General features: G+C 40.9%; 1 protein-coding gene across 4 annotated transcripts in view; it reads left to right on the top strand.

The window, feature by feature from the left end:
* The window catches only part of MYO6 (myosin VI), a 202908-nt gene that overhangs the window by 99019 nt on the left and 78388 nt on the right, over positions 1-25501 (top strand). For all 4 annotated transcript variants that reach the window (XM_019520458.1, XM_019520457.1, XM_019520456.1 and 1 more), the window contains exons 12-18: positions 770-927; positions 2762-2853; positions 8091-8163; positions 11345-11472; positions 13235-13330; positions 15854-16027; positions 20695-20733. In XM_019520458.1, the coding sequence (XP_019376003.1) occupies positions 770-927; positions 2762-2853; positions 8091-8163; positions 11345-11472; positions 13235-13330; positions 15854-16027; positions 20695-20733 (760 nt within the window). The remainder of the gene's footprint in view (positions 1-769; positions 928-2761; positions 2854-8090; positions 8164-11344; positions 11473-13234; positions 13331-15853; positions 16028-20694; positions 20734-25501) is intronic.

Below are 25501 nucleotides of genomic sequence, written 5' to 3'. Positions count from 1 at the left end.
GATCTGCCCAGGACCCTGGCCCCATGCTGTCTCCACCTTGTGACCCCACCCTGTGATCCTCGCCTTGGCTGTCAGTCCCACTCCTGAATGCCGCTCCTCCCCCTTCCACGCCCCCCACCCTTCCCCCCCCGAGGCTCCATCCCATGTAGGGCATTTTGGTGAGTTGTTGCACTGGGGGAAATGATCTTACAAAATCACCTTGCAATGTATAGGCTGGTATTAAAAATAAAGAAAAAATGGCAAGTTATATTTCCAGGATTACCTTTCTATCTTTTGAAGAGTTCTTTGTATTTTGGGAATGAATCCAACCTTTCCACAATAACACTTGATTTCATTGTCTTTACCAATAAAGAGGCTTAGTTGTTGCCCTTATAAGAACATAAGGGAAAGACGAATAAATATTAAGTATCGAAGCAAAAATGAAGTATAGCCAGCCTATAACTAGTAGCTATTAAATATCTGGTTCCATTAGTGTTTGCTTATATATTTAGCCTTTTCTATGGCACACATCACTACTGTCTTGGAATACCTCCCTTTTATCCTTAGTTCTAGGAAGCAGCAAAGTATTACCCAGTTTTTAAAGATATGATTGTTAGGTATAAGGAATGTGACTTAACCAGGCTGTATTCTGACTGGGACAAAAACCCAAGTTTCCTGCGTCTTCAGTTGAGCACCTTAAACAAAAGAATTGCTCCTGCATGATTGTTATAAGAGGTGTTTAGCAGTGAAAAGATTCTGAAATCTAATCTCTGCATTTTTGTTTTTATAGGGTACCCTTGAAAGTAGAACAAGCAAACAATGCACGTGATGCCTTGGCTAAAACTGTATACAGTCATCTTTTCGATCACGTAGTAAACAGGGTAAATCAGTGTTTCCCATTTGAGACCTCTTCTTTCTTCATTGGCGTTCTGGATATAGCTGGTTTTGGTAAGCGCACTCTGTTAGATCAGCATTTCCTACTTACCTTAATAGCTTTGTCTATTCTGAAGCAGCCAAAGGTGCAGTGATTCTTGCATGTTTTTATAGTAAAAAATTCTTTGATTTTTTTACATGTGAAATGGCAGGTACAATAATATATTAAAAAGTGGGTACTACTTTGGTAATTCTGAAATAGGAGGATATGATCCGAAATTTGATATTCTGTTAAGAATTTGATAGCTATATTTGTAAGTGCAAAACTTGACAGGTTTCTAATGGTTTTAGAATACTATCATTGCTACATAGCCACTGCTTTTTTGTGTGTTAAATTCTGTCCCATTTGTGCAGGACTGGAGTCCAAGAAAACTGCCTGACCTATTTTGATTTAACAGCAGGACTGGTTGCTCACTGTCGTGATTGGTCTCTTCCAATGTTTAGTCTTGTATTAGTTTGGGTATTAAGTACAGCTTACGTATTAAGCATTTGCTTGTATGGTGTCTGACTTTGGCCCACAAATGAGACTAGGAGAGATACCGAACGTACTTACTATTTTCCCATGCAGACTTGGGAGGAATGGTATATACTGACTGAGAAATACATGAAGATTCTAAATTAAGACTGTTATTTGGGCATGATTGACGGGCACTTAGATTTCATAGATTTCATAGACATTAGGGCTGGAAGGGACCTCAGAAGATCATCGAGTCCAGCCCCCCCACCCAAAGGGCAGGAAGTCAGCTGGGGTCATAGGATCCCAGCAAGATAAGCATCCAATTTGCTCTCGAAGGTGTTCAGAGTAGGTGCTTGAACCACCTCCGATGGCAGGCTGTTTCAGACCTTGGGGGCTCGGACAGTAAAGACATTCTTCCTTATGTCCAGCCTGAAATGGTCTGGCAGTAGTTTACGACTGTTCAACCTCGTCATCCCTTAGGACGCTCTGGTGAACAAATGTTCCCCCAGATCCTGGTGGTCACCCCGATAAATTTTATAGGTGGCCATCAGATCACCCCTGAGCCTGCGCTTTTCCAGGCTAAAGAGCCCCATGGCTCTCAGCCTGTCGTCATAAGGTCCGTTTTTCTGACCTCTGATCATGCGCATGGCTCTTCTCTGGACTCTCTCAAGCTTCTCCACATCCTTTTTGAATTGTGGAGCCCAAAACTGGACGCAGTACTCCAGCTGTGGCCTCACCAAGGCCGAGTACAAGGGGAGAATGACGTCCCGGGATTTGCTTGAGAAGCATCTATGGATTTTGGTCACTTTACTAGCCACAGCATCGCATTGCAGGCTCATGTTCATCTTGTGGTCAGTGATGACCCCCAAGCTAGTTGGCTTTAATTGCCTTCTGGAAATGGAAGAAGGGCATGTTCCTGTAATTTTGTGGAGGATGCCCACCATATTCATTCAGGTTTATAGTCAAGGCCTGTGGAAACCCTGCTAAGAGATAGAGGTTCAAGGGTGATGGTAGAGGAGCCTCTAAAGGTACAGCTCCCATTGAGATTGCAGTGTTAAGTGACTGTAGGTATGCAAAAAAGACCTTATCTCAGTATATTCTCATTGGGTGTCTCCCCATGGTAGTAACTTATAGTGAAGTATTTACTATTAAAGCACAAGTTATTGGTATCAGAAAAATGATCTTCTGATCTTTTTATACCTCTATTTTATGCTAAAGTAAACCAAAGAATTAGTTAAACCTAGTTTTTATTGAATAAAATTGTCATAGAGCTGAACCCTTTTGATGTTAAAATGTTGACACTATGAAGCTTGTTCTGCAAATACTATACAAGTATATTCTCAGAGTACTGAACACTTGCTTACGACAACAATGTGAATTTTTATTTTTCAGAATACTTCGAACACAACAGTTTTGAGCAGTTCTGTATTAACTATTGTAATGAAAAGCTGCAACAATTCTTTAATGAAAGGATTCTGAAAGAGGTAATTGATATTATTCTTCATGTCTCAGTAACTCTCTCATCTTTCTGTAAAGTAAGAGGATGCATAAAATTGCAGCATTCATAATTTTTACTTTCTTCTTAAAGATATTATTTACTTTTAAGTAAAAACTCATCTTTGTATCTGACCAGGTACACCCTCGAAGAGTGTAATTTGTCCTTTAAAATTAGCATTTTTCATTTGTTGAATATGTGCATGCATATAAACATCTACATCACAACTACATTTATATCACAAATCTCCCTATACCAATTACTTTTATTATCACTTACATTTTTAATTAGAATGTAGAGGGGAAAGATCCACACTGTGCTAGAAAACCAGGAAGAACTTGTTTTTGTCATGAAAAGCATAAAGTTTGAGTACTAGAATATATAGGAAATCAGATGGTGGGGATTAAAGAAGCTGTGACATGATATTGGTCAAATTACACACTACATTTCCTGTGCTGCTGGAGCCACCATAGGAGGGGCAGTATTTCACCTCCCTATCTAATGTCTGTTGGATTCAGGACCTAGGTGTGATGGTTCATCAGAAGGCAAGGCAGTTTTACACTTGGAAGGAAAGAAGGTTAAATTGAAACAGGTTCCCTGAGCGGTGGATTAATGGGGTTGGATTGCTTAGAAGCCCAGAACAAAAGTACTTCTGGTTGTTTGTTTACTGTTTTACTTCCAAAAGAGGAATTAACCAAGTTTGGAGCTGTGCTGCCTTGTGACAAGAGTAAAATTGGTATGTGTATGCAAACCATAACATGAAACTTATTCCAGAGTTAGGATTTGAATTTAAAGTGGAATAATAATTTTTGAATAATTGCAAGTATGTATATGCCACACTCTAAATCACTGAAAGACCAGCACGTTCCATTCTGTGATATGTCAGGAAAACGGACCTTACGACGACAGGCTGAGAGCCATGGGGCTCTTTAGCCTGGAAAAGCGCAGGCTCGGGGTGACCTGATGGCCACCTATAAGTTTATCAGGGGTGACCACGAGGATTTGGGGGAATGTTTGTTCACCAGAGCGCCCCAAGGAATGATGAGGTTGAACGGTCATAAACTACTGCCAGACCGTTTCAGGCTGGACATAAGGAAGAATGTCTTTACTGTCCGAGCCCCCAAGGTCTGAAACAGTCTGCCATTGGAGGTGGTTCAAGCACCTACTCTGAACACCTTTGAGAGCAAATTGGATGCTTATCTTGCTGGGATCCTATGACCCCAGCTGACTTCCTGCCCTTTGGGTGGGGGGCTGGACTCGATGATCTTCCGAGGTCCCTTCCAGCCCTAATGTTTATGAAATCTATGAAATATTCCATTGCTGTTCAGTTTGTAACCCTGAGTGCTGACAGATGTGCAGGCCCCTGCTTAACTCATGGTGCTTTACATAAAGGGCCATGAGTTAGAGCTCCCCACTCCCCCCAGCCCAACAGATGTTCGTTTGTTGGGTCAGGGGGGAGATTAAATCTGTCTGCAGGACCCTACGTGCAGCGGAAGAGCCACCCCTCTCCCCAGCCCCACTATCCCCACAGCTCTTGTGCTTTCTGCAGGAAGGAAGTGAGTATAGGGAGGTGGAACAAGCTGTGGACTGGGGTTTGCCCAGCCTGAGCGGAAGGGAGGGGGCTAGAGGGCCATGAAGTGGGGCGGCTCTAGTCCACCTGCCCCCTGCTCCAGCTCAGGCTAGGCAAACGCCAGCCTGCAGCTCACTCCCCTTCCCTTTTTCCCCTTCCCTTCCTGCAGACAGCCCCTAAGGTGCTCCAAAGTGGAGTGTCTTTGTCAGATCCTCCATTTGATGAGGGTTAATTTGTCGTGTGATTGGCCACTTTAAAAGTGTTCTACAGCCGTGCACATGTTTCATGGCATGGCTGTAGAGCACTTTCAGGAGGCCAGTCACACAACAAGTGTAACTTCTGTCTGCATCTCATGTTTTAAAAACTTGCAGATGTATGCCTACATGCAGCTGTTGCAGGAGTTAGTCATTGAACTGTATGATTGACTAAACTGTTGGAAAATCAAGTTTGGATTGGAGTTGTTTTTTTTCTGAGAGGCTTTTCTTATGCAAATACCCTCTTCCTTCAGCTTGACAGGCACATGACTTTCAAACTATTTCTTAAAGCCCTGAAAGCATTTTTTGGCTCTTATCCTTTTGCCTGCATTTCATCACCTACAAACATCTAGTGCTTTTGAAGTTCTTTGATTCCCTGATGCCTGCTGTTGTCTGAGGAAATGTTTACTCTGCATCCATAGAACTGCAGTGTAGTGTAGAAACATACTGCATGCATCTACATGAGATTTTTACTGTGCAGCAGACTAATTTGCTCTGCAGTAAAACATCACTGTCTACACGTACGACCCTACATCTGTCTACATTTATGACCCTATTGGGTCACAGTAGACTAGTAAACACTGCCTCAGAGTAATCCTGCTAAATTCAAGTACTACCCTAGTACTACCCTGTGGTGGTGTTGTTTCATGCGGTGCAGTGCACATGTAGGTAGTGATGGGGCTGGCTGAGGCAGAAGGGTGCTTTAGCACAGGGCTCTCAGCTAGCCCCGTGCTTAAGCACCCTCCTGCCTCAGCTAATGCCTCCTTGCTCCCAGGGTCTCCTGCCAGCCTGGACTGCTCTAACTAGGCTCAAAATGCTGCGCATTCAAATAGTGTGCCCAGGAGCAAAAAACTCCAGAGCTATAAGCTCCGTAGCTCCATGTTTCTTGCATCGTTGGGTACCTCAGCTTAACTGTTAACTAAGCTGTTGTGACTCCAGTATGTATTTATGGTTTGTATAGATGGAGCAGTGCTTTGCGAGCCCTTTAAAATAACTATCTTTCCTAGTTTGTACAGTGGCAAAAGAAATTAGTTCTCTTAGAAAATACATCACATTATACCAGCAGTCAGCAACCTTGTTAGTCTGCAAGCCAGAATGACTCAGCTCAGGTCATAGGTGGGTACTTGGGTGCATGCTAGGACCAGCTGCTGCCACCACTCAGCCCTGAGTTGCCAACCCCCGCACTAGCCAGTTGGGTACAAATGCACGTATTATAACAAAAAATCAATGGTTATGATTATTTCTTTTATTACAGTTATGTTGAAGATAGACCAGAACTAAGCAGGGTTTTTTTCCTTACAAATGTTAAGCTCAAGCTAACTATTTTAAAGTTCTTTTCTTTCTAGCTTTGGGTGATACTCTCATATTTACCCTTTTTGATGATTACAGTTTGGTGAGTTAAAACTTACTTTAGCTAAAGAATACTTCAGTATGTTTAGCAGTTCATAGTTGGTACAAATTTACTCAGACAAGCCAATAATATTAAGGTAATAAAACAAGCTGTTTTGTGCCTATCCATGTGAAGCATGGAAGAATATTTAATTAAAATGACAGTGTTTTAGATGCACACGCATTGTGGCAAGTCCTGAATAAGTCAAAGTGGCATCTGCATTCAGACATGCCTTATTTCAATAGTTTGAACATTTTTAGATGGAGGTTCAGTTTAGTGACTTCAAATACATATCTTGTGAGACGACTTGAATGTTTATTAGTATGTTTAAATGAAAGGTAGCATTGTGGAAAGATGGTGATGTTTCCCACCATAACTTATATTTAACCATCTTACTGGTATAAGCTCTAGCTGATGCTTCCCACAAATTTTGAGTGGTTGAAGGTCTGCAGGTTAATGACACATTAGAATTGTTTTGTGTAAGAACTAGAGGAGTTCTAGGAAGAAAGAGTTGAAAGATCAGAATTTGAAAGCAGGGATTCACAGCTTCTGACAATAGCCTTAACTTCTCTTTTTATCTATTTTTTACATTTTTAAAACAGGATGGTATAAGAACTCTACATTTTGATTAATTTATGTTGCTCTTATTGAGGACTTATGATTTGGACTACTTTTGCACAGTGCATTTTGAAGTTATCTGAAATATTCTCTCCAAATAATGGACAATACTTGTAAGGATAAGAGAGCCTGCTGTGGTTCAACATAACTGTAATAAAAAAGCAATTATCAGAAACATAGCTTTTTAATACAAAACCTACCTTTTTACCCAACTGTTTATATATTATCAATCAATTGATTTTTTTTTTTTTTTTCTCCCCCTTTCCTAATTCTTTCTGTCTTGAGTTGCTCTTCCAACTGTTTGTCGTTATTCTTGTAAGGCATAACTACTGGTCACCTGGGACTCTACAGCCCATATATGTAGTTTAAGATATCTGTAGAGTTTATTGTCAAGGGTGACCTGCAGTTATGCCTATATGTTCAGAGTGAATATTAAAAAAATTGGTATATATTTATTACTAAATTATTTTGGGGGGTGGGGGGGTGGTATTACCACAATTAGAATTTAGGTGAAATTAATGAAATTATAAAAACACACTAAAATACTTGGTAGGTTTTGTTCTTAAAAATGTTTCAAATGTTAACTTTAAAAATATTTTATTTTATAAAGCACAACTTCCTATTTTACTGTTTAGATGGCTGAAGGCAAAAGTTACTATTTAGGAGTGGTACGTTTAATGGACAAGTTAAACATGTACAAATTGTAATACTGTTTTCCATAATGTATTTCTGAAACTAAGAAATTTATCAAGAAATGTGTGGTAGTACTTTATGCATTCGTGTGTGTGTGTGTGTGTGTGTGTGTGATTAATCTCCTTCAGTAAGAACTATGGTACAGGAAGTATTTTGAGATCATTAGCAGATTAGGATCCTATTGGCAGCTAATTGCATACTTTGAATTAAAATATATTGAAATATATAAACAAGAGAACTTCTTTCAGTCTTGAACTGGGATGTTCAAAACAGATTGACCAAGATTTTTATGTCCATTTGTTAGAAAGCTTTTTTTTTTTTTACTATGGATATATGTTTACTCATATATCTTTTGATAGTGATCCAGTAATCTTGCTAGGAAGAAGACAAATTTACAAATGAGAGTCTTTTTCTTTCCATTAAAGTTTTTTATAAAGTATTTAAATATGGCCGTCCTATTGAAATACACCACCTTACACTTGTTATATAACAGGCAGTTAACCTGCTTGTTTCTACTGTGAGAAAATGGAACTGTATTATAGAAACTGAACACAAGTATTTTACAAAGTATGTTCATTCATTGCGATAATGAAGGATAAAGTTGTTTCTTGGATCCCAGAATATTTTCTGGTGAATGAGACAATATGCCATAACCAGTGTGTTTTTTCTCCTAAATAATTATATAGCTTTTTCTGTCTTAGGAACAAGAGCTTTACCAAAAGGAAGGCTTGGGAGTCAATGAAGTACACTATGTAGATAATCAGGACTGTATAGGTATGGACTTTAAAATTTTGATACTTTTTGATTAAAGTGTTATAGAACAATTATTTGCACTAGGGCAGGCAAAATATAATAAATAATACAGTAATTATGTCTTTTCAGTGACATTTCCAGTATTGTAAATTCTGCTCTGGGGTCTTATTCTTTGATAACACAAGTGTCTGCCTAGGTTCAGGGATGTTTCTGGAAGGATGCCATTCCAAGATGGGAGTCTTCTCTTTTTTTGTTTTTCCTGTGACCATTGTTTTAGATGACCTGCATCTTTCTCAAGTAGCACCTATTTCTGCCCACTGAGTAGTTCCTATTTGGGCTAAAGAGGCAGGTATCATCAAAACCCTGGACACTTATTTTTTCAGTCCTAAAGCTTTAAATTCATACACAGAGTTAATGAAATCATCATTTAAAAATAACCAAAGAATCCAAATCTTAAAGTAATAGACCAAAAATGTGGTGGAACTCTGAAGAAAATTCCTATTTGCCTGTATTTATATAGAGGCAGATCCAGGGGGGTATACAGTGTGGAGACGCACCCATTCTGTCAGCATCTCTGCTGTTCCCAGTAGAGCTGGGTGCAAGGGGTGCTTAAACCATGGGCTGTATGGCATAGCTTTGCAAGGTGCTGGGCTCTGCTGGGAACAGCAGCAGCAGGGGTCATGTGGGCTTCCTGTTCCTACACCTACTCCTGCTGCTCCCCACCATGATCTCAGCTGGGCAGGGGGAAGCTTTGGAAGGAAGAACCTGTTCTCTCAGCTGCTGTCCTTGGTTAATACAGACGTTGAAAGAGCTCCAGAGCTGCTGCTACCCCTGTTCCAGCCACAGGCTGCGGGGAGCAGCTGTGCAGGATGCTGGACTTGGCCAGGCACAGTAGTGGTAGAGGACAGATGCTTCCTTTTAGTAGTTGCAGGCAGGAGCCCAGCAGGGGACATCGGTGGAGTAGAGAAGGCAGGCAAGGACCAGATCTTCATGCTGCTGCTGCTGTTCCCAGCCAAGTGTGTCACCCTGCACAGCTACTTCCCATAGTCCCTGGCTGGAAAAATGGCTCTGAGGAGAACAGCAGTAGCAGCAGACAGGTTCCCTTCTTTGTGCTCCTGCTTCTTGCCCCACTCTTCCATATGCCTTGCTCTCCTGAGAGCTCCCACCACACGTTAGTGGCATAACCCTCTATATTTCACCCCTGGAGTGCTGCATCCCCTTTTTAGGAAATCCTAGATCTACTCCTATATTTTATATCGGCAACACTCAAAAATCCTAGTCAGCAGTTGAGCTTCATTATGCTGGGGTGCTGTACAAATATAGACCATGTCACAACACTTTCCCTGAGACTTGTGAACAGAGCCAAGTCAATTAATGATAACAATTTATTTGAGATGTATGGAACACAGTTTTTGCAGTATGAAGAGAATGAGATGAACCCAAGTAGATGGTGTGTTTATGGGGAAGAAAGGTTCTTCCTTTGTGTTGTCAGATTTTTTTCCTTTCCCTATATTGTATAAACTGATCAGAGAGAGAAAGAAAAACGGTAAAACAAAACTGTAGGCATGTATGCTGGTTTGCATTAAGCCCAAACTGATAGATCATTCAACTACAGAGTTTGGCCTCTTACCTTCTTATCCCATAAATCTTGCATTGTTTGCTGCATAGTGGTGCATCTTCTACAGGTGGGTTGGCAAATGACCTCGTTTCCACGTTGCCCATAATCTGGCAGTTGGGGCACTTTTCTGGAAGTGGGGAGATATGAGTTTGAATTACTTCATGCAGGGGATGGTATTGACCCTGGATCTCCCACTTACTGAGCTGAGCTCAAACCAAAGTAAACATACATAAAAGTTAGGTACTCTCTATACCTCCTACTTTCTGCTGTGTTTTAAAAGAAAAGGGATGCATTTGTCCATAGTGGGAGGAAGTACTTTGATTTCTAAGTCCAGGGAGGGTTTTCAGACTGTGGATCCCATTCTCACGTGGGTGTCTAAGTAAGGACTGCAGGAAGGTCTTTTAGAGAAGTGGGATTTCAGATATCCTTCTTCAGTATTCACTGTTACATACTTTAGGCATTTCCTTGCTCAATGTGTGCCTGTAAAGAAGCACACTGAACAGTGGGGTTAAGGACCTGATTTAGGATTGTAAATTCCACTTCAAAAGCAAATTAATTAAAGTACTTTTATGGACATGTCCTCTAAGAAGACAGCTTTTCTCTTTTGATGTGATCCCAGAAGTGGATCCTCTTTTTCTTCTGCCTTTTGCAGGCCAGATAACTCTGCTGTTCATGTCTCAGGCAGTTTAGTTCCCACCAAACTAACCTTAGTTTCTAATAACACAAACAGAACAAACTCAAAATCCGCTGTCCTGTCTGGCTATTGGGAGAAGAGTCACTTTCCACTCTGGCTGTCTCCCTAGCAGAGTAGCCTGACTTCTTCTTGCAAGCTGTTCCCTCACAGCTTGCCCTGTCTGCTGTCTTCTCTGGGGTTTTAAACTTCAGTGGGACACTCCCTCCTTAGCAGAAGGCCCCACAGCTGCAGATCCTTAACAGGGCTGGCTGCCCCTTTCAAAGGGGATGGACCACCCTTTTACCGTTCCTCTATATCATAGATAGAAGTTCATAGTGTGCTACAGGATACTGCTTAAATTGGGGGTGTTAAATTAATTTGGTCCCTTAGGTCAGTTCTAAACCACAGGACTTCTTTATGAGCTGGATCCACACTGTAGGGTGTCTCATGAGTTGAATGACCCACTTCTAGATCTAGCCTTGGGGCTTCTCATTGCAGTTCCCAAAGCTTCAATCAGTTAATGTGGCCAATGCTGCTCAGCACCCGCTATACTGTCAGGGTGGAGTGATGGGTGTAGCGGTGGCAGTGTTAACTCCTTGCCTGCTGGTGCTGAGTTGGTGACTGGCAGTTGCACTAAGAAGCCCCCATGGGTTGGATATGGAGGTGGATCCATGGCCTAGTGTTAACTCTTCTACTGCTGGCAGCTGCAGCAAGAAATGCCATGCCATTATTGATGACTCACCTCTACAGGTCAGATATTTGATACCTTTTGGCTTAAATTATGTAGTAGAATTTGTTTGTAATGATTGCAGTGAAGATGTTGGCAATAATTAGGCAGTATTATGCTGACTTATATTTGTATATGTATATATTTAAATATTTTGAAAACTTGATTTCTGTTTTGCAAATAGACTTGATTGAAGCAAAATTAGTAGGTGTGCTGGATATCTTGGATGAAGAAAATCGTCTTCCCCAGCCAAGTGACCAGCATTTTACTTCTGAGGTGCACCAGAAACACAAGGACCATTTCAGACTCTCGGTAGGTTTACTTTTGACATCTTTGCTATTTTTATATGAGTTCCTGCAACAGAGGCTAGTGTCACTTAAGCTCTGGATTTACTGTGAACAAAAAACCCAGTAGAATCTTCCAGAGCTTCTCATGCAATGCTCCTTTCTGCACATTTCATTCCTGTTTGGCAGACCATAGTTTGAGTCTCAAGAATATCAGTGATAGGCAACATTGTCGTTTGTAATGAAAAATTGTACTTGACCATGAGGATGGGTCTTTCCAGCACAGCTTCTTTGTATTTATAATTTATGCTTTTTCTTATAACATTACTTATGGAAGAAGAAAAACCCTGAGAGAGCTCTATCTAAAGAAGCGTGGTATACTAAGAAATAACGAACTGGGACATGTGTCTGAACTAAATAAAAAAGTCCAAACTACCTCATCGTTATATTGTTTCACAAATCATAACTCCATTTTAGGATGAAAGGCTTGTTAAACTTTCTAGTGAAGATGATACCTGCTAAAACCAGACTATCATCATGATCTTACAAAATGGCCCTGTTAAGCCCTAAAACATAAAAATAAATGAAGATTTTTTTTATTAAGATAGAGTTGATATCACCAGATAAGAACTCCTTTCCATACCTTTTTTGTTTCTCCAAGATGTTTAACAGACTGTTTCTGAGAATATCTGGGTAATCTTGGATTTCCCTGTTTCCCAGGTAGCGTTTCTCAGATGAAAGAACTACTACATGTGGATTTGTCTAGGCATAGTTTTGAAAGCATAGCACAGGTGTTTTCAACCTTTTTTAATAAGTGTACCCCCAGCGGCTGGACAGGGATGGGGAGGCTGGCGGCCACGTGCAAGCTCCACTCCCTCCCCCACATCCAGGGGCACCGCTGCCCATGACCCTGCTTCTGGGAGGCAGTGATGTGGGATGGTGGGTGACAGCACTCCTTCCCTGCCCGCGTGCACCCCCTAGGGCCTTTCCAAGTACCTTGGGGGTACACATACCCCCAGTTGACAACCCCTGGCTTAGCACAATCCAATGGTCTGTAAAACCTGTGTTGTTTGAAAATATTTTCTTACAGTTCAAAAATACAAGAAATTCCACTTCCATGATAACTATAGGCATCAGGTTTTTTTAAAAAAAAACTTTTATGAATATTTATTTTCTTAACTAGATTCCTACACTATGAGAAATTCTTGCTAAGGACTCTATTTATGTGCTAATAGTTAACTCCTAGCACTAGATATGACATCCAAATCTTCCACTTTGTAGTCATCTATTTAGCTTTTAATCCAGAGTCCTGCACAACTTACTTGTCCTGTGACATTCCACCTGCATGCAACTCGCTACATTTGAACACAGATCACGTGTTTAGAAAGAATCTCGGCTGAAAGATCCATTTTTAGCCTCTGTCTTTTGTTAGTATGATTTGCACTGTTCATCAACCACATGTTCCCTGTCCCCTGGGGGGAATTATTGTTGGAAGGATGGAGAATTGTTATGATAAAAGCTGGGTTAATCTTGGCAGTATCAGTGGAATATTTTGAGTTGCAGGCTAATGCAAATTGGAAAAAACTCAGAATCTGAGTGCAAATTTATAAGTTCTCTGAAGTGAAATTTTGAAATATCTCATAGCTCCAATCTAGGTTCCTAAGAAAGGTAGTAAATTGTAGAGAATAATGTTTCTGGCCAGAAAAAAAAATGTATGAAGATGTCAAAATTTACTGTTATGACCTTTGTCCTTCAGGAGTTTTGTTTATAATATGGATTTATAATTGCAGATTCCCAGGAAGTCTAAATTGGCTGTTCACAGAAATATCAGAGATGATGAGGGCTTTATTATCCGACATTTTGCAGGAGCTGTGTGCTATGAAACGGTAACTTTTTATTTAACAATAAAATCATATTAATTATTCCTGTTATATTGTAAAGGAGGGCTGTACATTTCTAGTGTTTACCTACAAAAGCTAAAAAAATTAGAATTCTTGTCAACACAAGGCAAGGTTGAAACTCTTTAATTTAAGTTTGAATCTCATGATTTTGTTTATTTAAAGCCAGAATTATCACTTCAGATCGCTTTGATATGTATTCTGAAAGTTTGAGAATTCTGATTTGTTATTGCTTTCCATGGCTTCAAGAAACAGATGGATATTTCATTTTATTATAATGAACCCCAAGGTGCCTAAAAAAATATTTACCAAATAAAAATTTAAATATAATACATGTGACATGACCAATAGCTCAGAAATAAGCATGTTTGGGACTCAGAGCCAAGTGGAACACAATCTTCCCATTCCACAGAGTTTTTGAGAATTCAGATTTGTATTAAGAAGAAGATGAGACTTTTGGAAATGTCCTGGTTACCTCCTCGCCTCTTCCTTCTCTCTCTCTTCCCTCTCCTTGCACACAAACACACATACCAGAAAGGAAGGGTGGATCCACACTGCTTTTTCAGACTGTGGGAGCAGCAGCCAGGAACTTTTTTTAAAACCCCAAAACAGGGAAGGGGGTGTGCCACTGAGCACAGAGGAAAAGAGGGTATTGAAAGCAGTAGAGGGAGAGGGATTCTTACCTGATTTGAGGACTTAGAAAAAAAACAAAACCCAAAGTCCACAGTTATCACTCCCACATAATCTGCTCACCCCAGTTGAGGGGGGAAGTTGGGAGCCAGGGTGCAGTCACCCCTGCAATGCTGGTCGCTGCTCCTGCAACCCCTTTACAACATCCTGCATTTGCCCAGGCCAGAAAGGGAGGGGATCCCCACAACATAATCACTATCCTGGGGCTTAGGGTACTCATCTGGAAGATGTAAATTCAGACCCCTGTGCAGCCTGAATCTATCCCTTCCACAAGCCAAATAAGTGTCCTAACCAACACACTATTGACTATTTGGAACTGGAGTGAATATTTCCATATTTGGGCATGATGGGGTTGGAGCAGAGAAGGACAAATATTTTCCTATAGGCTGGTGGTTAGGGACTTCCTGGGTTGGAATCCAGCTTGGTGAGGGCCCTAAGCATGAAGAAATTGGATGTTTTGGGGTGATGCTCCTTCAGGTTTTCACTAGAAATTGTGCTCTGAAGCAGAAAAATCTTCCTGTGAAAGCTGAAACTTTTCTGGGGAATGTACCTTGGTTTTTCTGTCCAAAAACATCCTTTCTGTTAAACAAACAAACAAACAACTCCCCCCCCCACCCCCCAAAGACCGCTGCTCTCCTTCATACATACTCTTATTATTATTCTACTAAATCATAGGAAAAAACGCTCCTTGATATAAACAGTATAAAGTTGGGTGCAAACTTCAGTCTTTGAATCTATTTAGCTGGTATGATTGACCTTTTGAAGTTAGTTAATTATTAAAATAACTCAATCTTTCCACTCGTTTACTGAAACTGTATATGCACTCTCCATTTCAAAAGTACCTTCTTAGGAACTCAACACTTGTGATGTTCTTTTAATGAATTACCTTTCCAGTGCACCTGAGTAGTAAGAGTTGAAGATGGAAACTAAGGGTATCAACTTTACTGTGGCCATTGACTTCATTGAGGCCAGGTTTTTAACGCAGGTTTCATGACTTCTGATCCTATGCTTTGATCATGTTATCACCTTTTCTCCCTTACTGCCATTGGTATGGCATCTAGGGCAGTTGTCTCAAATACTGAGCTGTTTGAAACAACAATGTGCATTTTTATTGGTGTCACAAACCCATCTGAGGAGGGATGCTCAGAGCCCCAAGTTTCTCCCCACTGCACTGCCATGCACCCCAAGGAACAGACTGAGGTTGCCCTGAGAGAACTTATCCCAGTACCTCCTGACCCCCCTCAAAGGTGCATATTTGCCCAGACTGCATTCTTGCATCCTTTTTAAACAGGCAGATTCATTAATCTGATACTCTGTCTCTCCTGTATGATCGTTTGACCAGGTAGGTGTTAGGCATCTTTTAAAATGTAAATATTTCATTGTCTGGTCACACCTAGATTTCTGCGCTTCTTAGTGTATTAGCATATCTCATGGAGGACATAAACACAAATGAAGTCAAATACTAATTCTCAGCCATGGACTCTTTTGAGAGTAAACGGCAGGGGGCAGTTCAAGTTTTAATCGCCTCCTTACAAAGAGGACCTTAGCTGAAGTATAAAAATGCATCCAAGTTGTATTTACATAAAATATTATAATATATACAGATAGAAGAACAACAAAACTGAACACAGCTTCACACTAGCTACAAGTGGTAACCAAACACCACAAGAGTGAACCTAATTTGGAAGAATATCCATGCATGGCACATGATGAAGCCCTAACTTTGTCTTGGGGTGACTCCATGACACCTAGGACCAAATAAAAAAATTTAGCACTGTGCTGGTTTAGATATAATGTTTAATGGTTTGCTTTTTTTTTTAGACTCAGTTTGTGGAGAAAAACAATGATGCTTTGCATATGTCTCTTCAATCCCTCATATGTGAATCTAAGGACAAATTTGTCCGGCAACTATTTGAATCCACTACTAACAACAATAAAGATGCCAAACAAAAAGCGGGAAAGCTTAGCTTCATCAGCGTGGGAAATAAATTCAAGGTATCAGAAAATACATACAAGTTTGGGGTTTTTTATCTGTTTTTTAAAATTACTTGAAATAAATGGCACTTAAAGGATGGGAGGTTAGAATGGTTATTTGACTTTCATTAAAAATATTCTCTGAAACAGCTCCATTTAAAAAAATAATGTCACGTAGTCAAATTAAGTTGTGTTCTGGGCTATGAAAAAACAAAAGATGGATTAAACTGAAATTGTACTAATGAAAAAGCAGAAGCTTATAATTCATTTTTAGCTCACTCAAATTGTTTCAAAAGCTGAAGTTTTCTGTGTTCTAACTCTGGTTCCTATAATTTTTGAGGGGTTTTTCATTTGACAAAAACTGTTCTTCCATCCTATATGTATTGTGAACTCTGGAAGTAAAGATATTCATTTATCCAGTGAGTTGCCATTTTCAGGATTTATAAACTAAGTTTTTAAAACTAGTTTTTTCTTTAAATATGTTACCAGAAAAACAATAGTCATTGTTTTGATAGAAATATATTCAGTGTGCGGAATGGTTCCTTTTTCCAATACCTAACCAAAGTATCTGATACTTCTTTTAATTTTCTCCTTTCTTCTGCTTGTTGTAAAGCTGACCTTCAAACCCTGTCTTCTCCACATGTTTCTGCATCTTTTTCTCATTCAGCAGTTTTATTTTAGCTGGATTATTTCAGCTCAGGATGGCTAGAGAGAACTATAGGGAAGTTGAGAGAGAAAAAGCAGGCACAGCCAGGGGCTGCAGGTAAATTTATCACCTTCATGGACTCATTATTTATAGAGCTGCTGCAATTTCAGCAAGAGCTCCTTTTTCAGCGCATCAGTCTATAAGTCTGTCAATGTCGTCTGCTTCTGTGGCATCTTGAATGTGTGTTACTTTCAGTATTTCATTAGTGCTAATTTCCTCCCAGGTACAATACATGCTACTAATAAACACTTTTAAAGTACTGGAACTTTCACTTGAGACTAACATTAAGAAATGTTTCATTACTCAGATAGGTCTTTCTATATGGTTTAAGACTAAGAGGTCGTAATTCATCTGTATTTCAAGAAGTGTGAATAAATCAGTTTTGAATTTTGCTAATTGCTCATGTTACCTAGAGAATGACCTGGAGAAAAGTCTTTCACGAGTCCCTTTCTTTCCCCATACCAGATTTCAGACACATTAACTGATGCATCATTTTCTAAATTAATCTGAAGTGAGACTGATCCTTTATGAGAAATTTACTCTAATGTGGGTAACAATGGTTTACATTTCAGAACTGTGAGAACCTAGAAATTCCACTATTGTCCCTTCCAAAATAAAATTCCTGGTATTCAAATTATTGTTTAATTTAGAGGAGTAATATTAAAATTAGATATGAAAAATAGATAGGCATCAGTGTAACTTGTAAAATATTTGCCATGCCCCTCATAACACTCCTTCCCTCATCTCAGCCCCTTGAGCTGGAGACCGCTAACTTTGTCCACAAGATTATATCCCATAAAGCCCTTGCCTTAATCCCAAGAAAGAGAGACTGTGGCAGTATTAGCTAGAGTAGCAGCAGTTGAATGTTTCCCTTGAGCCACATCCTGGATCTCCAAACATTGAGGTATAAGATTTCCTGAGCAGCCAATTTCCAAAAATTATTTGGTCTAAAATCTGATTCTTTGTTCTATAGTACTCCGCAAAAGGGTAAGGCAGTGCTAGGCCCTTTGGAAACTTCTGTATTGTTTGTCTTGCTAATCAGTGTTGTATGCAAACAAGCAAGTCAGGCATTACAGTGGAAGTTGAGGTTCCTTCTATTCCTTTCACCAGTATAACTCTTTCCCTTGATCTTGTTCCAGCACACACATCCTAGCCAGCCTGCAGCCTTAGAGTGGTTATACCTTGGTCTCCTGATACCTATATCTGTCATGTGAGGAAGAGTGCATCCAAATTAATTGCATAATGAGAGGGCTTAATTTAACTTCTCTGTATGTTTACATTTTTTTTTTTACATACTATATTTACTTGAGTATAAGACAGGGATTTTTTCCTTAGTCAGCATGGGGAGATAAAACTCCATATATAAGGAGAACACTTCATGTATAAGGAAGCCTCATTATATACATTGTCATTAAACTGCTGCCAAAAGCAGCATGCACTCAGTAGTGGAAATCAACTATGAATCTAATTAAATATGGCCAACACTGAGCATAACTATAAAACACCTGGTCTGTATTAGGCAAACATACCGATGGGAATCTTTTTTTTTGGTCATCCTTAAAAATACCAGGCAGGCATTCGCTCCACAGGGAACTAGCACCAGAGGTATTGCAATACCAGGCTGGCACCAGGAGCATCAGAGCCATCCCTGACAACCTTCCTTTGGTACCAAAAATGCTACCTTTGATATGCTGGTGGGAATCTAGTGCCCTTATTTTTAAGGAATATTTTTCATGTCCCAAGCCAAATCAATTCCAAATCCGGGAGCCACTCAAGATCTATATGTGGTCCTACTACCAGCAAACATCCTCCACCCCCTCTTGGGGCTTCAGATGTTTCCAAACCCTTTTGGTGGGCATCCTGTGTGCAAGCCCAAAGGCTTGGGGCTCAGATGCCCTCGAATTTTGCTTGCCCTCAGCTGTAGGGCCATAGAAGCAAACTAGGGAGGAGTCTCCCATTTCCATAAAGTTGGTGTAAAGCCAAGATCTTCCTACTGGAAGTGAAAGTGGGAGGCTAACTATGCCTCACCACAGCCAAGGTACTACCCCCTGCCAAGGAAGTGGTTTTCCCCTGCAACTAGATAAAAATGCCTTAGTGGTCATGGTATTTCCCCTGCTAGTTTTGGGGGATTTTTTTTTTAAGGAAAATGTTTTATGTTCCAAGCCAAGTCAGCCAAATCCATTCCAAATCTGCGAGTCATTCAAGAACCATATGTGGCCCTACTACCAGCAAACACCCTCCACCTGTGCCTGGGGCTTCAGATGCTTCCAAATCATTTGGCAGGAATCTTAGGTGCAGGCCTAAACCCGCACCTGGGTTCGGGTGCCCCTGAGTTTTGCTTGCCCTTAGCTGTATGGGTCCAGGAGCAAGCTAGGAAAGAATCTCCCATTTTTTCATAAAGTGGCAGGTTAATTGTACATTACCTTCACAGGTACTACCCTGTGCCAGAAAAGCAGTTATCTACAGCAACTAGGAAAGTCACCATAGTGATCATGTTGCTTCCCCATGTTGGGTACAGATAAGCCAGTACAGCCCATTTGATGTATGGTAGTGCCCATTGTGCTTAGTACCCCTCAGCACTGATTCTTTTACAAGTTATGGTGAGACGCTACATTGAATACTTTTTGACTTCACTTCCACAGCTGAGCTGCACCTTTTCCCTTTTCCAATGATTCCTGTTTCTTCACTAGCCTTGAAGGTCTGGCAAAGATCACCAAATGGGGCCCCAAACAGTTCACCCTTTGTCACCCCCTCTCTCAGCCTGTCACATATGATTAGTGTGGCCCCACCCTCCATGAAGTGGTGCCAGACCAGGTTGCCATGTGCCTCATTTGCATATAATTATTTTTTTGGAGGATCCCAGGACTTGTGACAAGGATACCCAGTTTCAGTCCTGACTGGCGAGGCTAATTTAACACATGGACCCTCTGTGAGGTGTATCTGGAGTATACACACACAATGAGCAGTGCTGAGCTATGAGGTCACCATGGCTTTAAATGCTGTTGGCTGCTGGGGCCCAGCCCAATGAATTATATGATAAATCATGAGCCTTTTGACTTTGAATTAATATGTATAGTTTACACTAAAAGTGCTGCTTAAAAATGTGTTTATGGAGTACCTGTGTTAAAACTTGCAGCAGGTTTAAAAAGATAAACTGTATGAATTTAGAATGAAACTATGTCTATGAGTACCTGTAATAATTTGCTTATATGCAAATTACTACAGGTATGTGTATTTTAAGGTCAGTATTTTCATATTTGCCCCTTGCTTCCATGTGCTCAGGGAGAAAAGGGTCTGATGGTAAGGAGGGTGGGGGGGAAAGGGGCTGCAGGGAGAACAAGTTGGGGGGCACATGTCAAGGGCGGTGCCTGCCCAGATTTATTTTCCCTGCTGTTGCAGTGGGAAGGGGACAAATTTTGAGGCAAACTTCAATAATTAGATTCTAAAACATGGAAAATGATAACAAATTTATAAATTTTCCATATATAGAATCCAATTATTGGGGAGTTGTCTTATATTTATGGGCATCTTGCCGTTTAGTAAATATGGTGTTTTATAGATGAAAATGAAGGCATATTTTCTGATTTACCTTATTTAAAGTGTAGTTCAGAATTAAAATAAACCCAAAAAGTTGAAAGTTGTAGTTGGCCAAAAGTGTAGGATACTCATCTAATTAAAATGTAGAATTAAAGGTTTTTGTTTTTTGTTTTGTTTTTAAAAAGTTATATTCAAACAACAATAGTTATATACATGGTAATAGTCATGAAGGTTAACACAAGCAATTTCCATGGTATCACTCATGCACGCTTGCATGATGTCTGTTTGAGGATTTGGGTTACTTTTAGCTTACAAAATACAAATAAATTACTAACACTAAACATGCATGCTATGGAGCTGTTACTGTGCTGTGTATCAGATTTATAGCGGTCGTAACAAGATGCTCTTGCATCCTTTATTTTGAAATGCATATGTTCTTTTATAGATGCAGCTAAATTTGCTTCTTGAAAAGCTTCGCAGTACTGTAAGTATAAATATATATAATTGTCCACTAAATATTTTCACTTATGAAAGTATTAAATTTTAATTAAATATAACAAAGTTTGGCTTAAATATCTTGCTATACTTCTTATTTTTATTTAGTTTTTATTTTTATTCAATATATTTTTGTAATTAGATTTCATTTCTGAGGTGTTATGTTAAACAAGTAATGAATAGCAGCAGATTCACTAACCACTAAGAGTGTTCATGAGTAACAGTTGATCCATTCCCAAACATCATGAACTGGGAACTAGTTCACAGCTGTCAGGGTAAGAAGTGTCCACATATACAGTGTCCTGGCATTCCATGTATTCAGTCACTTTCTAGGCACTGTGTACTTCATCACCAGGAGGTGGAAGTGAACACCCAGCCCTTCATACCTCACAGTGTGCATGGCAGAGAGGAGTACTTGTACCCTGCTCTGCATCCATCACGGGGTGGGTGACATAGCTGGGAATGTTTTCACTTTCATGCTTTACCTGGTCTTTTAAACCTGAGTTCCCTTAAGTGCAGTAGTTTGCACTTGACCAAAATGCAGTGGGCTTGCCTGACTCGAGGTTCTTCAGATGCGGGGTGGTGGGGGGAGTACCTGGATCTACATTTTTGGGTTCCCAGAGGCAGTTGCATACATGACTGGCCTCAATTGAGTAGGGAGCAGGAACTCAGCTTGCTTAACCAGCAGTGTAGAGGACCTCACTGATAAAGTGCCAACAAAAGGGAAGAAAGGGGGGAATAGAGTTCTAGTCATGCATCAGAGTGGCCAGTTACAGCAGGCTCAGGGGGTTCAGCCTTGATGTCTAATACCCCTGGTGTCCAACTCACTTGCTGTGGTATCCAGCCTCCCTACTCTCTTGCCCCTTGCCTGCCATTCCTTTGGTGATGATGATATACTTGGGAGGCTACCTCTAGAGACAGCCTTGGCTCACCCAGCACCTTCCTTCTCAACTCTGTGTTGGGACTTCTCCACCCCAAATTCTATCCTAGGGCTTCTCTGCCTGAACTTGGCTTCTCTCGGCTGTGGCCTCACTGACGCTCTGTCTTGTGCTTAGCCCTGACACTACTGGCCTTGGGTGAGACCTGACCCTTGCTGTGCCTTTAAGGGCTTTTGTCATGACCTCCAGCCACCCCCATAGCCACCCTCATGCCTGGGAGTTAGTACTCCGTATGCATTCACTATGCTAGGCTCTTCTTCCACTCACTCTATCCTCTGGCCCCTAGCAGGACTGCTTTAGTCTACTCTAGCTCAGTAAAGCTGAAGGCTCCAGACTCCTGGGTTTCTACCTGCTCACTTCCCTGGGCCCTGGTTCATCAGAGCTCTATAGGTTGAGTGCCCCTCCAGCACTCCCCTCCCTCCCCCTCCCCCCATGGCCTCCAAACTACCCCCCATAGCCACACCTAGGACTCGGGTAAGAATAAACATGAAACAGAAATTACTCAGTTACAGCTTAGACACAAACCCTGCCTTGAGTCTTAACTGCTGCAGTATGGCCCCTACAGCTCCTACACTAAGGAGCTGTTGCATTCCCCTGCCTCTAATGTAACTTCTTTTTCTGGCAGCTAGCTTTATCTAGAGCTCCCCACCATACAGCCTGCAGTCCTAGACTGCCTGCCCCAGCTCAGCACTTCACCCAAGTTGTGCCCCTTTTGGGTCAACTGCCAATAGCCTGTGAAAATGGCCCTGGGACTTCTACTCAGCCTGATTGGCTTGGTGGTCCCTCCGCCGTGCAGTCTCAGGGCTTCAGGGTTTTGGTTTTTGTTGCTGGCTAATCCAGAGTCCTGCTGCTGTGTGTTTCAAAAGTCATATCCCCATGAGGACCTGCTCTTCTTTCCTGTTTCCCCTCGCTCTGGAGGTAACAGGGTTGGGGCTCTATGTTACAAGGAGGAGGAGCAATGCAGTGTGAGATGTCGGGAGGATTGACTAGACATTCATGGAGTGTCATGGAATGGAACATCTAACATTGAAACAGTCCATAGTGACCTGGTTTAGAAAGTGTTTTATTTTTCAGGTATACTTTTGAACTGTTTTAGATAGCTTTAAACTGTCTACTTGCTTCAGATTTGAACTGCATTTAAACCTATCTAAATGTTACATGTATACAGGCCCTAAAATAAATGAAAAAATTGCTTTATATTATTGCATGGAAATGCCACAAACTATATAAACACTGATATAGTATCAACTCTTCAATTCTTTTTTGGGTCACTTTTTTTTTTCCTCTAGCCTCTTGTTAATAATGGGTAATTCGTTAGGAGCTGTTTAAAAATTTAAATTCTGATTGAATGTTTTCTGTTATAAAGAAAAAAGATACTTGCCACTGCTTTTCTGTTATATTATATTACCCTGGCCTGATCATACTCTGATATTTATAAATGAACTTGAATTCCCAGAATTTTGAACAAATGTTAATGTGTTAATTTCTATGTTAATTTGTTATTTTAAGGGATAATTTTTCTAGGTGAACTTCACTACACATCTATATTCTCAAATGTGAAAAATTTAGAAAGAATGGAATGAGGCTTTTGTTTCCATTTTTTGGCCAGTAATATACTGTATTGACATTAGTAGCTGGAAAAAAAATCTCATGCCACCACCTGCAGACCTGTGACCCAACACTGAAATTAGTTTACCTTCACTACTGCATTCACCTTCCTTTTTTATTTTCTGCTGTGATTTTTCTGTTTCTTCTTCTTTATCCTTTACAACTCTATCAGGTGGTGCCCCCCCATTTCTATAGTTTCCCAGCACTACTGTTGGATGGAGATGTGCGCTGAAAAAAATATTACTCCTTTTAATTTTAGCTCTGAGTTTAGTTGAACATATTGTGTAGTTATTATAAATTCTTTTTAGACTTTTTCTATGCATACCATCAGAAGTTATAATTAACAGCATATCTCTGACCAGGGCTGGTTACAACTTTCATGTGCCCAGCATCATTTTTAGAAATGGTAGAATGGTATTAAAAACTCACCAAAAAGATTCTTCAGCTAAAGTGTCAGTATTGAAAGAGAGTTGCCACGACTGAAGATGAACACAAGCTACTGTTTAACAGCCCTTTTACTACTTTACTTCCTCATGGCTTTTGCCACTACACTGCTGTTTGCTTGTTTTTTTTTAAATTTCAGTTCTACCAACTCCATAGTTCATTCCTCAGTCCTTTGGTTCAGACAATAAGTTGCAAATAATTGGGCTGAAAAGGCTCTTTGAGTTTTTGAATGAAGGATATCTTTCTTTCTTTCTTTCTTTTTCCCCTTCCTCCCATTCTATATCTGGATAATGGAGACTCAAACAAGGACTCCATTAATGCTTACTGTATTTCTAAGAAATGTGTATGTACAGGATGTATCTATCTTGAATAGATATATAGCTATCAAGTAATAGCCTATTAGGACCCCCCCACAAGAAAAAAAGAGCATCACAGTTGACTGTACACACAGAAGTAGTTTGAATATAAGATAAGTGAATAAGGTTTTCAATTCCATACTTCAAATCCCTCTCATGTCTGTTTTATCCTGCAAAATTTAGTTTCCTCTCTTTCACCAGCATTTTTTTGCATCTTTCTTCACAGAGGGCTTGGGAATCAGGGCTTCTAAATATGAAACAGATCCCCAACTTATGGTGCAGACATTTTCATTCTGGCCAATAAATTTAACTTTCCCTGCAAAAAGGTTGCTTATTAGTACTGCTGGGAGAACTTTGCTGTGGAAATGAATCAGACAGCTAGTGGGCACCTCGGGCACTTTTACACATGATCCGATGTATTCTGATTAGAACATGTTGGAGCAGACACAATAAGTTGAGTCTGCTGGAGTGTTCTAATCGGAGAACTCCAGCATGCTGCAACGTCTCGTGCATTCAGCATCCCATATTTCAAAATGGCGGCAGGGGTGTTTTAACTAAAATTTATCAAACGAGCTTTAGTTAAAGTGCCCCACCACCATTTTGAAATGCAGGCTGCTGAATACACAAGACACGGGCATTTTAATTAGAGCAGCTCCTGAGATTAGCAGTGTAATATGGGGAACTACAGTGCTATACTATGGTTTCTTTCTAAAGGTTAACTCTAATTCAGGGGCAGGCAAAGTCCAGCCCATGGGCTCGATCCAGCTGGCAGTGGACTCCATTTCTCAGCAGCCCCTGCCCGCATGGCTGGGGACGGTCTCCATGGAGACCCCAGCTGCAGCAGTGCTGTGACAGCGCAAGGCTGGGGTTGCCATGGAGACCAGCCCCAGCTGTGCTGACAGAGCATGTGCAGGGCAGGGCAGGGGGCTGCTCTGGAGTCTCTGGGGTCTTGTGGCAGGGGCAGCTTGAGCTGGGGCTTGGCAGAGTTGCGATCTGCAGCCTACATGCTCCAAGCAGGGGCATGCAGGCAGCGGATTGTGACTGTCCTGGCCCCAGACCACGTTACCCCCACCCCAGGATACCTGCAGCTCCAGAGCAGCCTCCTGCCATGCACCCTGCCAGTATGGCAGGGGCTAATCTCCATGGCAACTCCAGCCTTGCACTCATCACAGTTCAGCTGCAGCTGGGGTCTCCATGGAGACTGGCCCCAGCCATGTGGGCAGGGGCTGCTGGGAAATGGAGTCCAGCTGCCAGCCAGATCCACCATTTTGCCCAACCCAAGCACAAAGTGAGGCAGGCATACCATGGCAGGTCAGCAATTTACTTGGTGGGAACTGGACAACTTAAGGCGGGCGGTAGCTGACCAGTGGAACTCTATACCATTTTACTCTATGCCAACTGAGCTGAATTT

Source organism: Gavialis gangeticus, unplaced genomic scaffold (assembly GCF_001723915.1).
Source record: "Gavialis gangeticus isolate Ggan-Ray unplaced genomic scaffold, GavGan_comp1, whole genome shotgun sequence".
Lineage (NCBI taxonomy): Eukaryota > Metazoa > Chordata > Crocodylia > Gavialidae > Gavialis > Gavialis gangeticus.
This window is presented reverse-complemented; position numbering and strand designations above follow the sequence as displayed.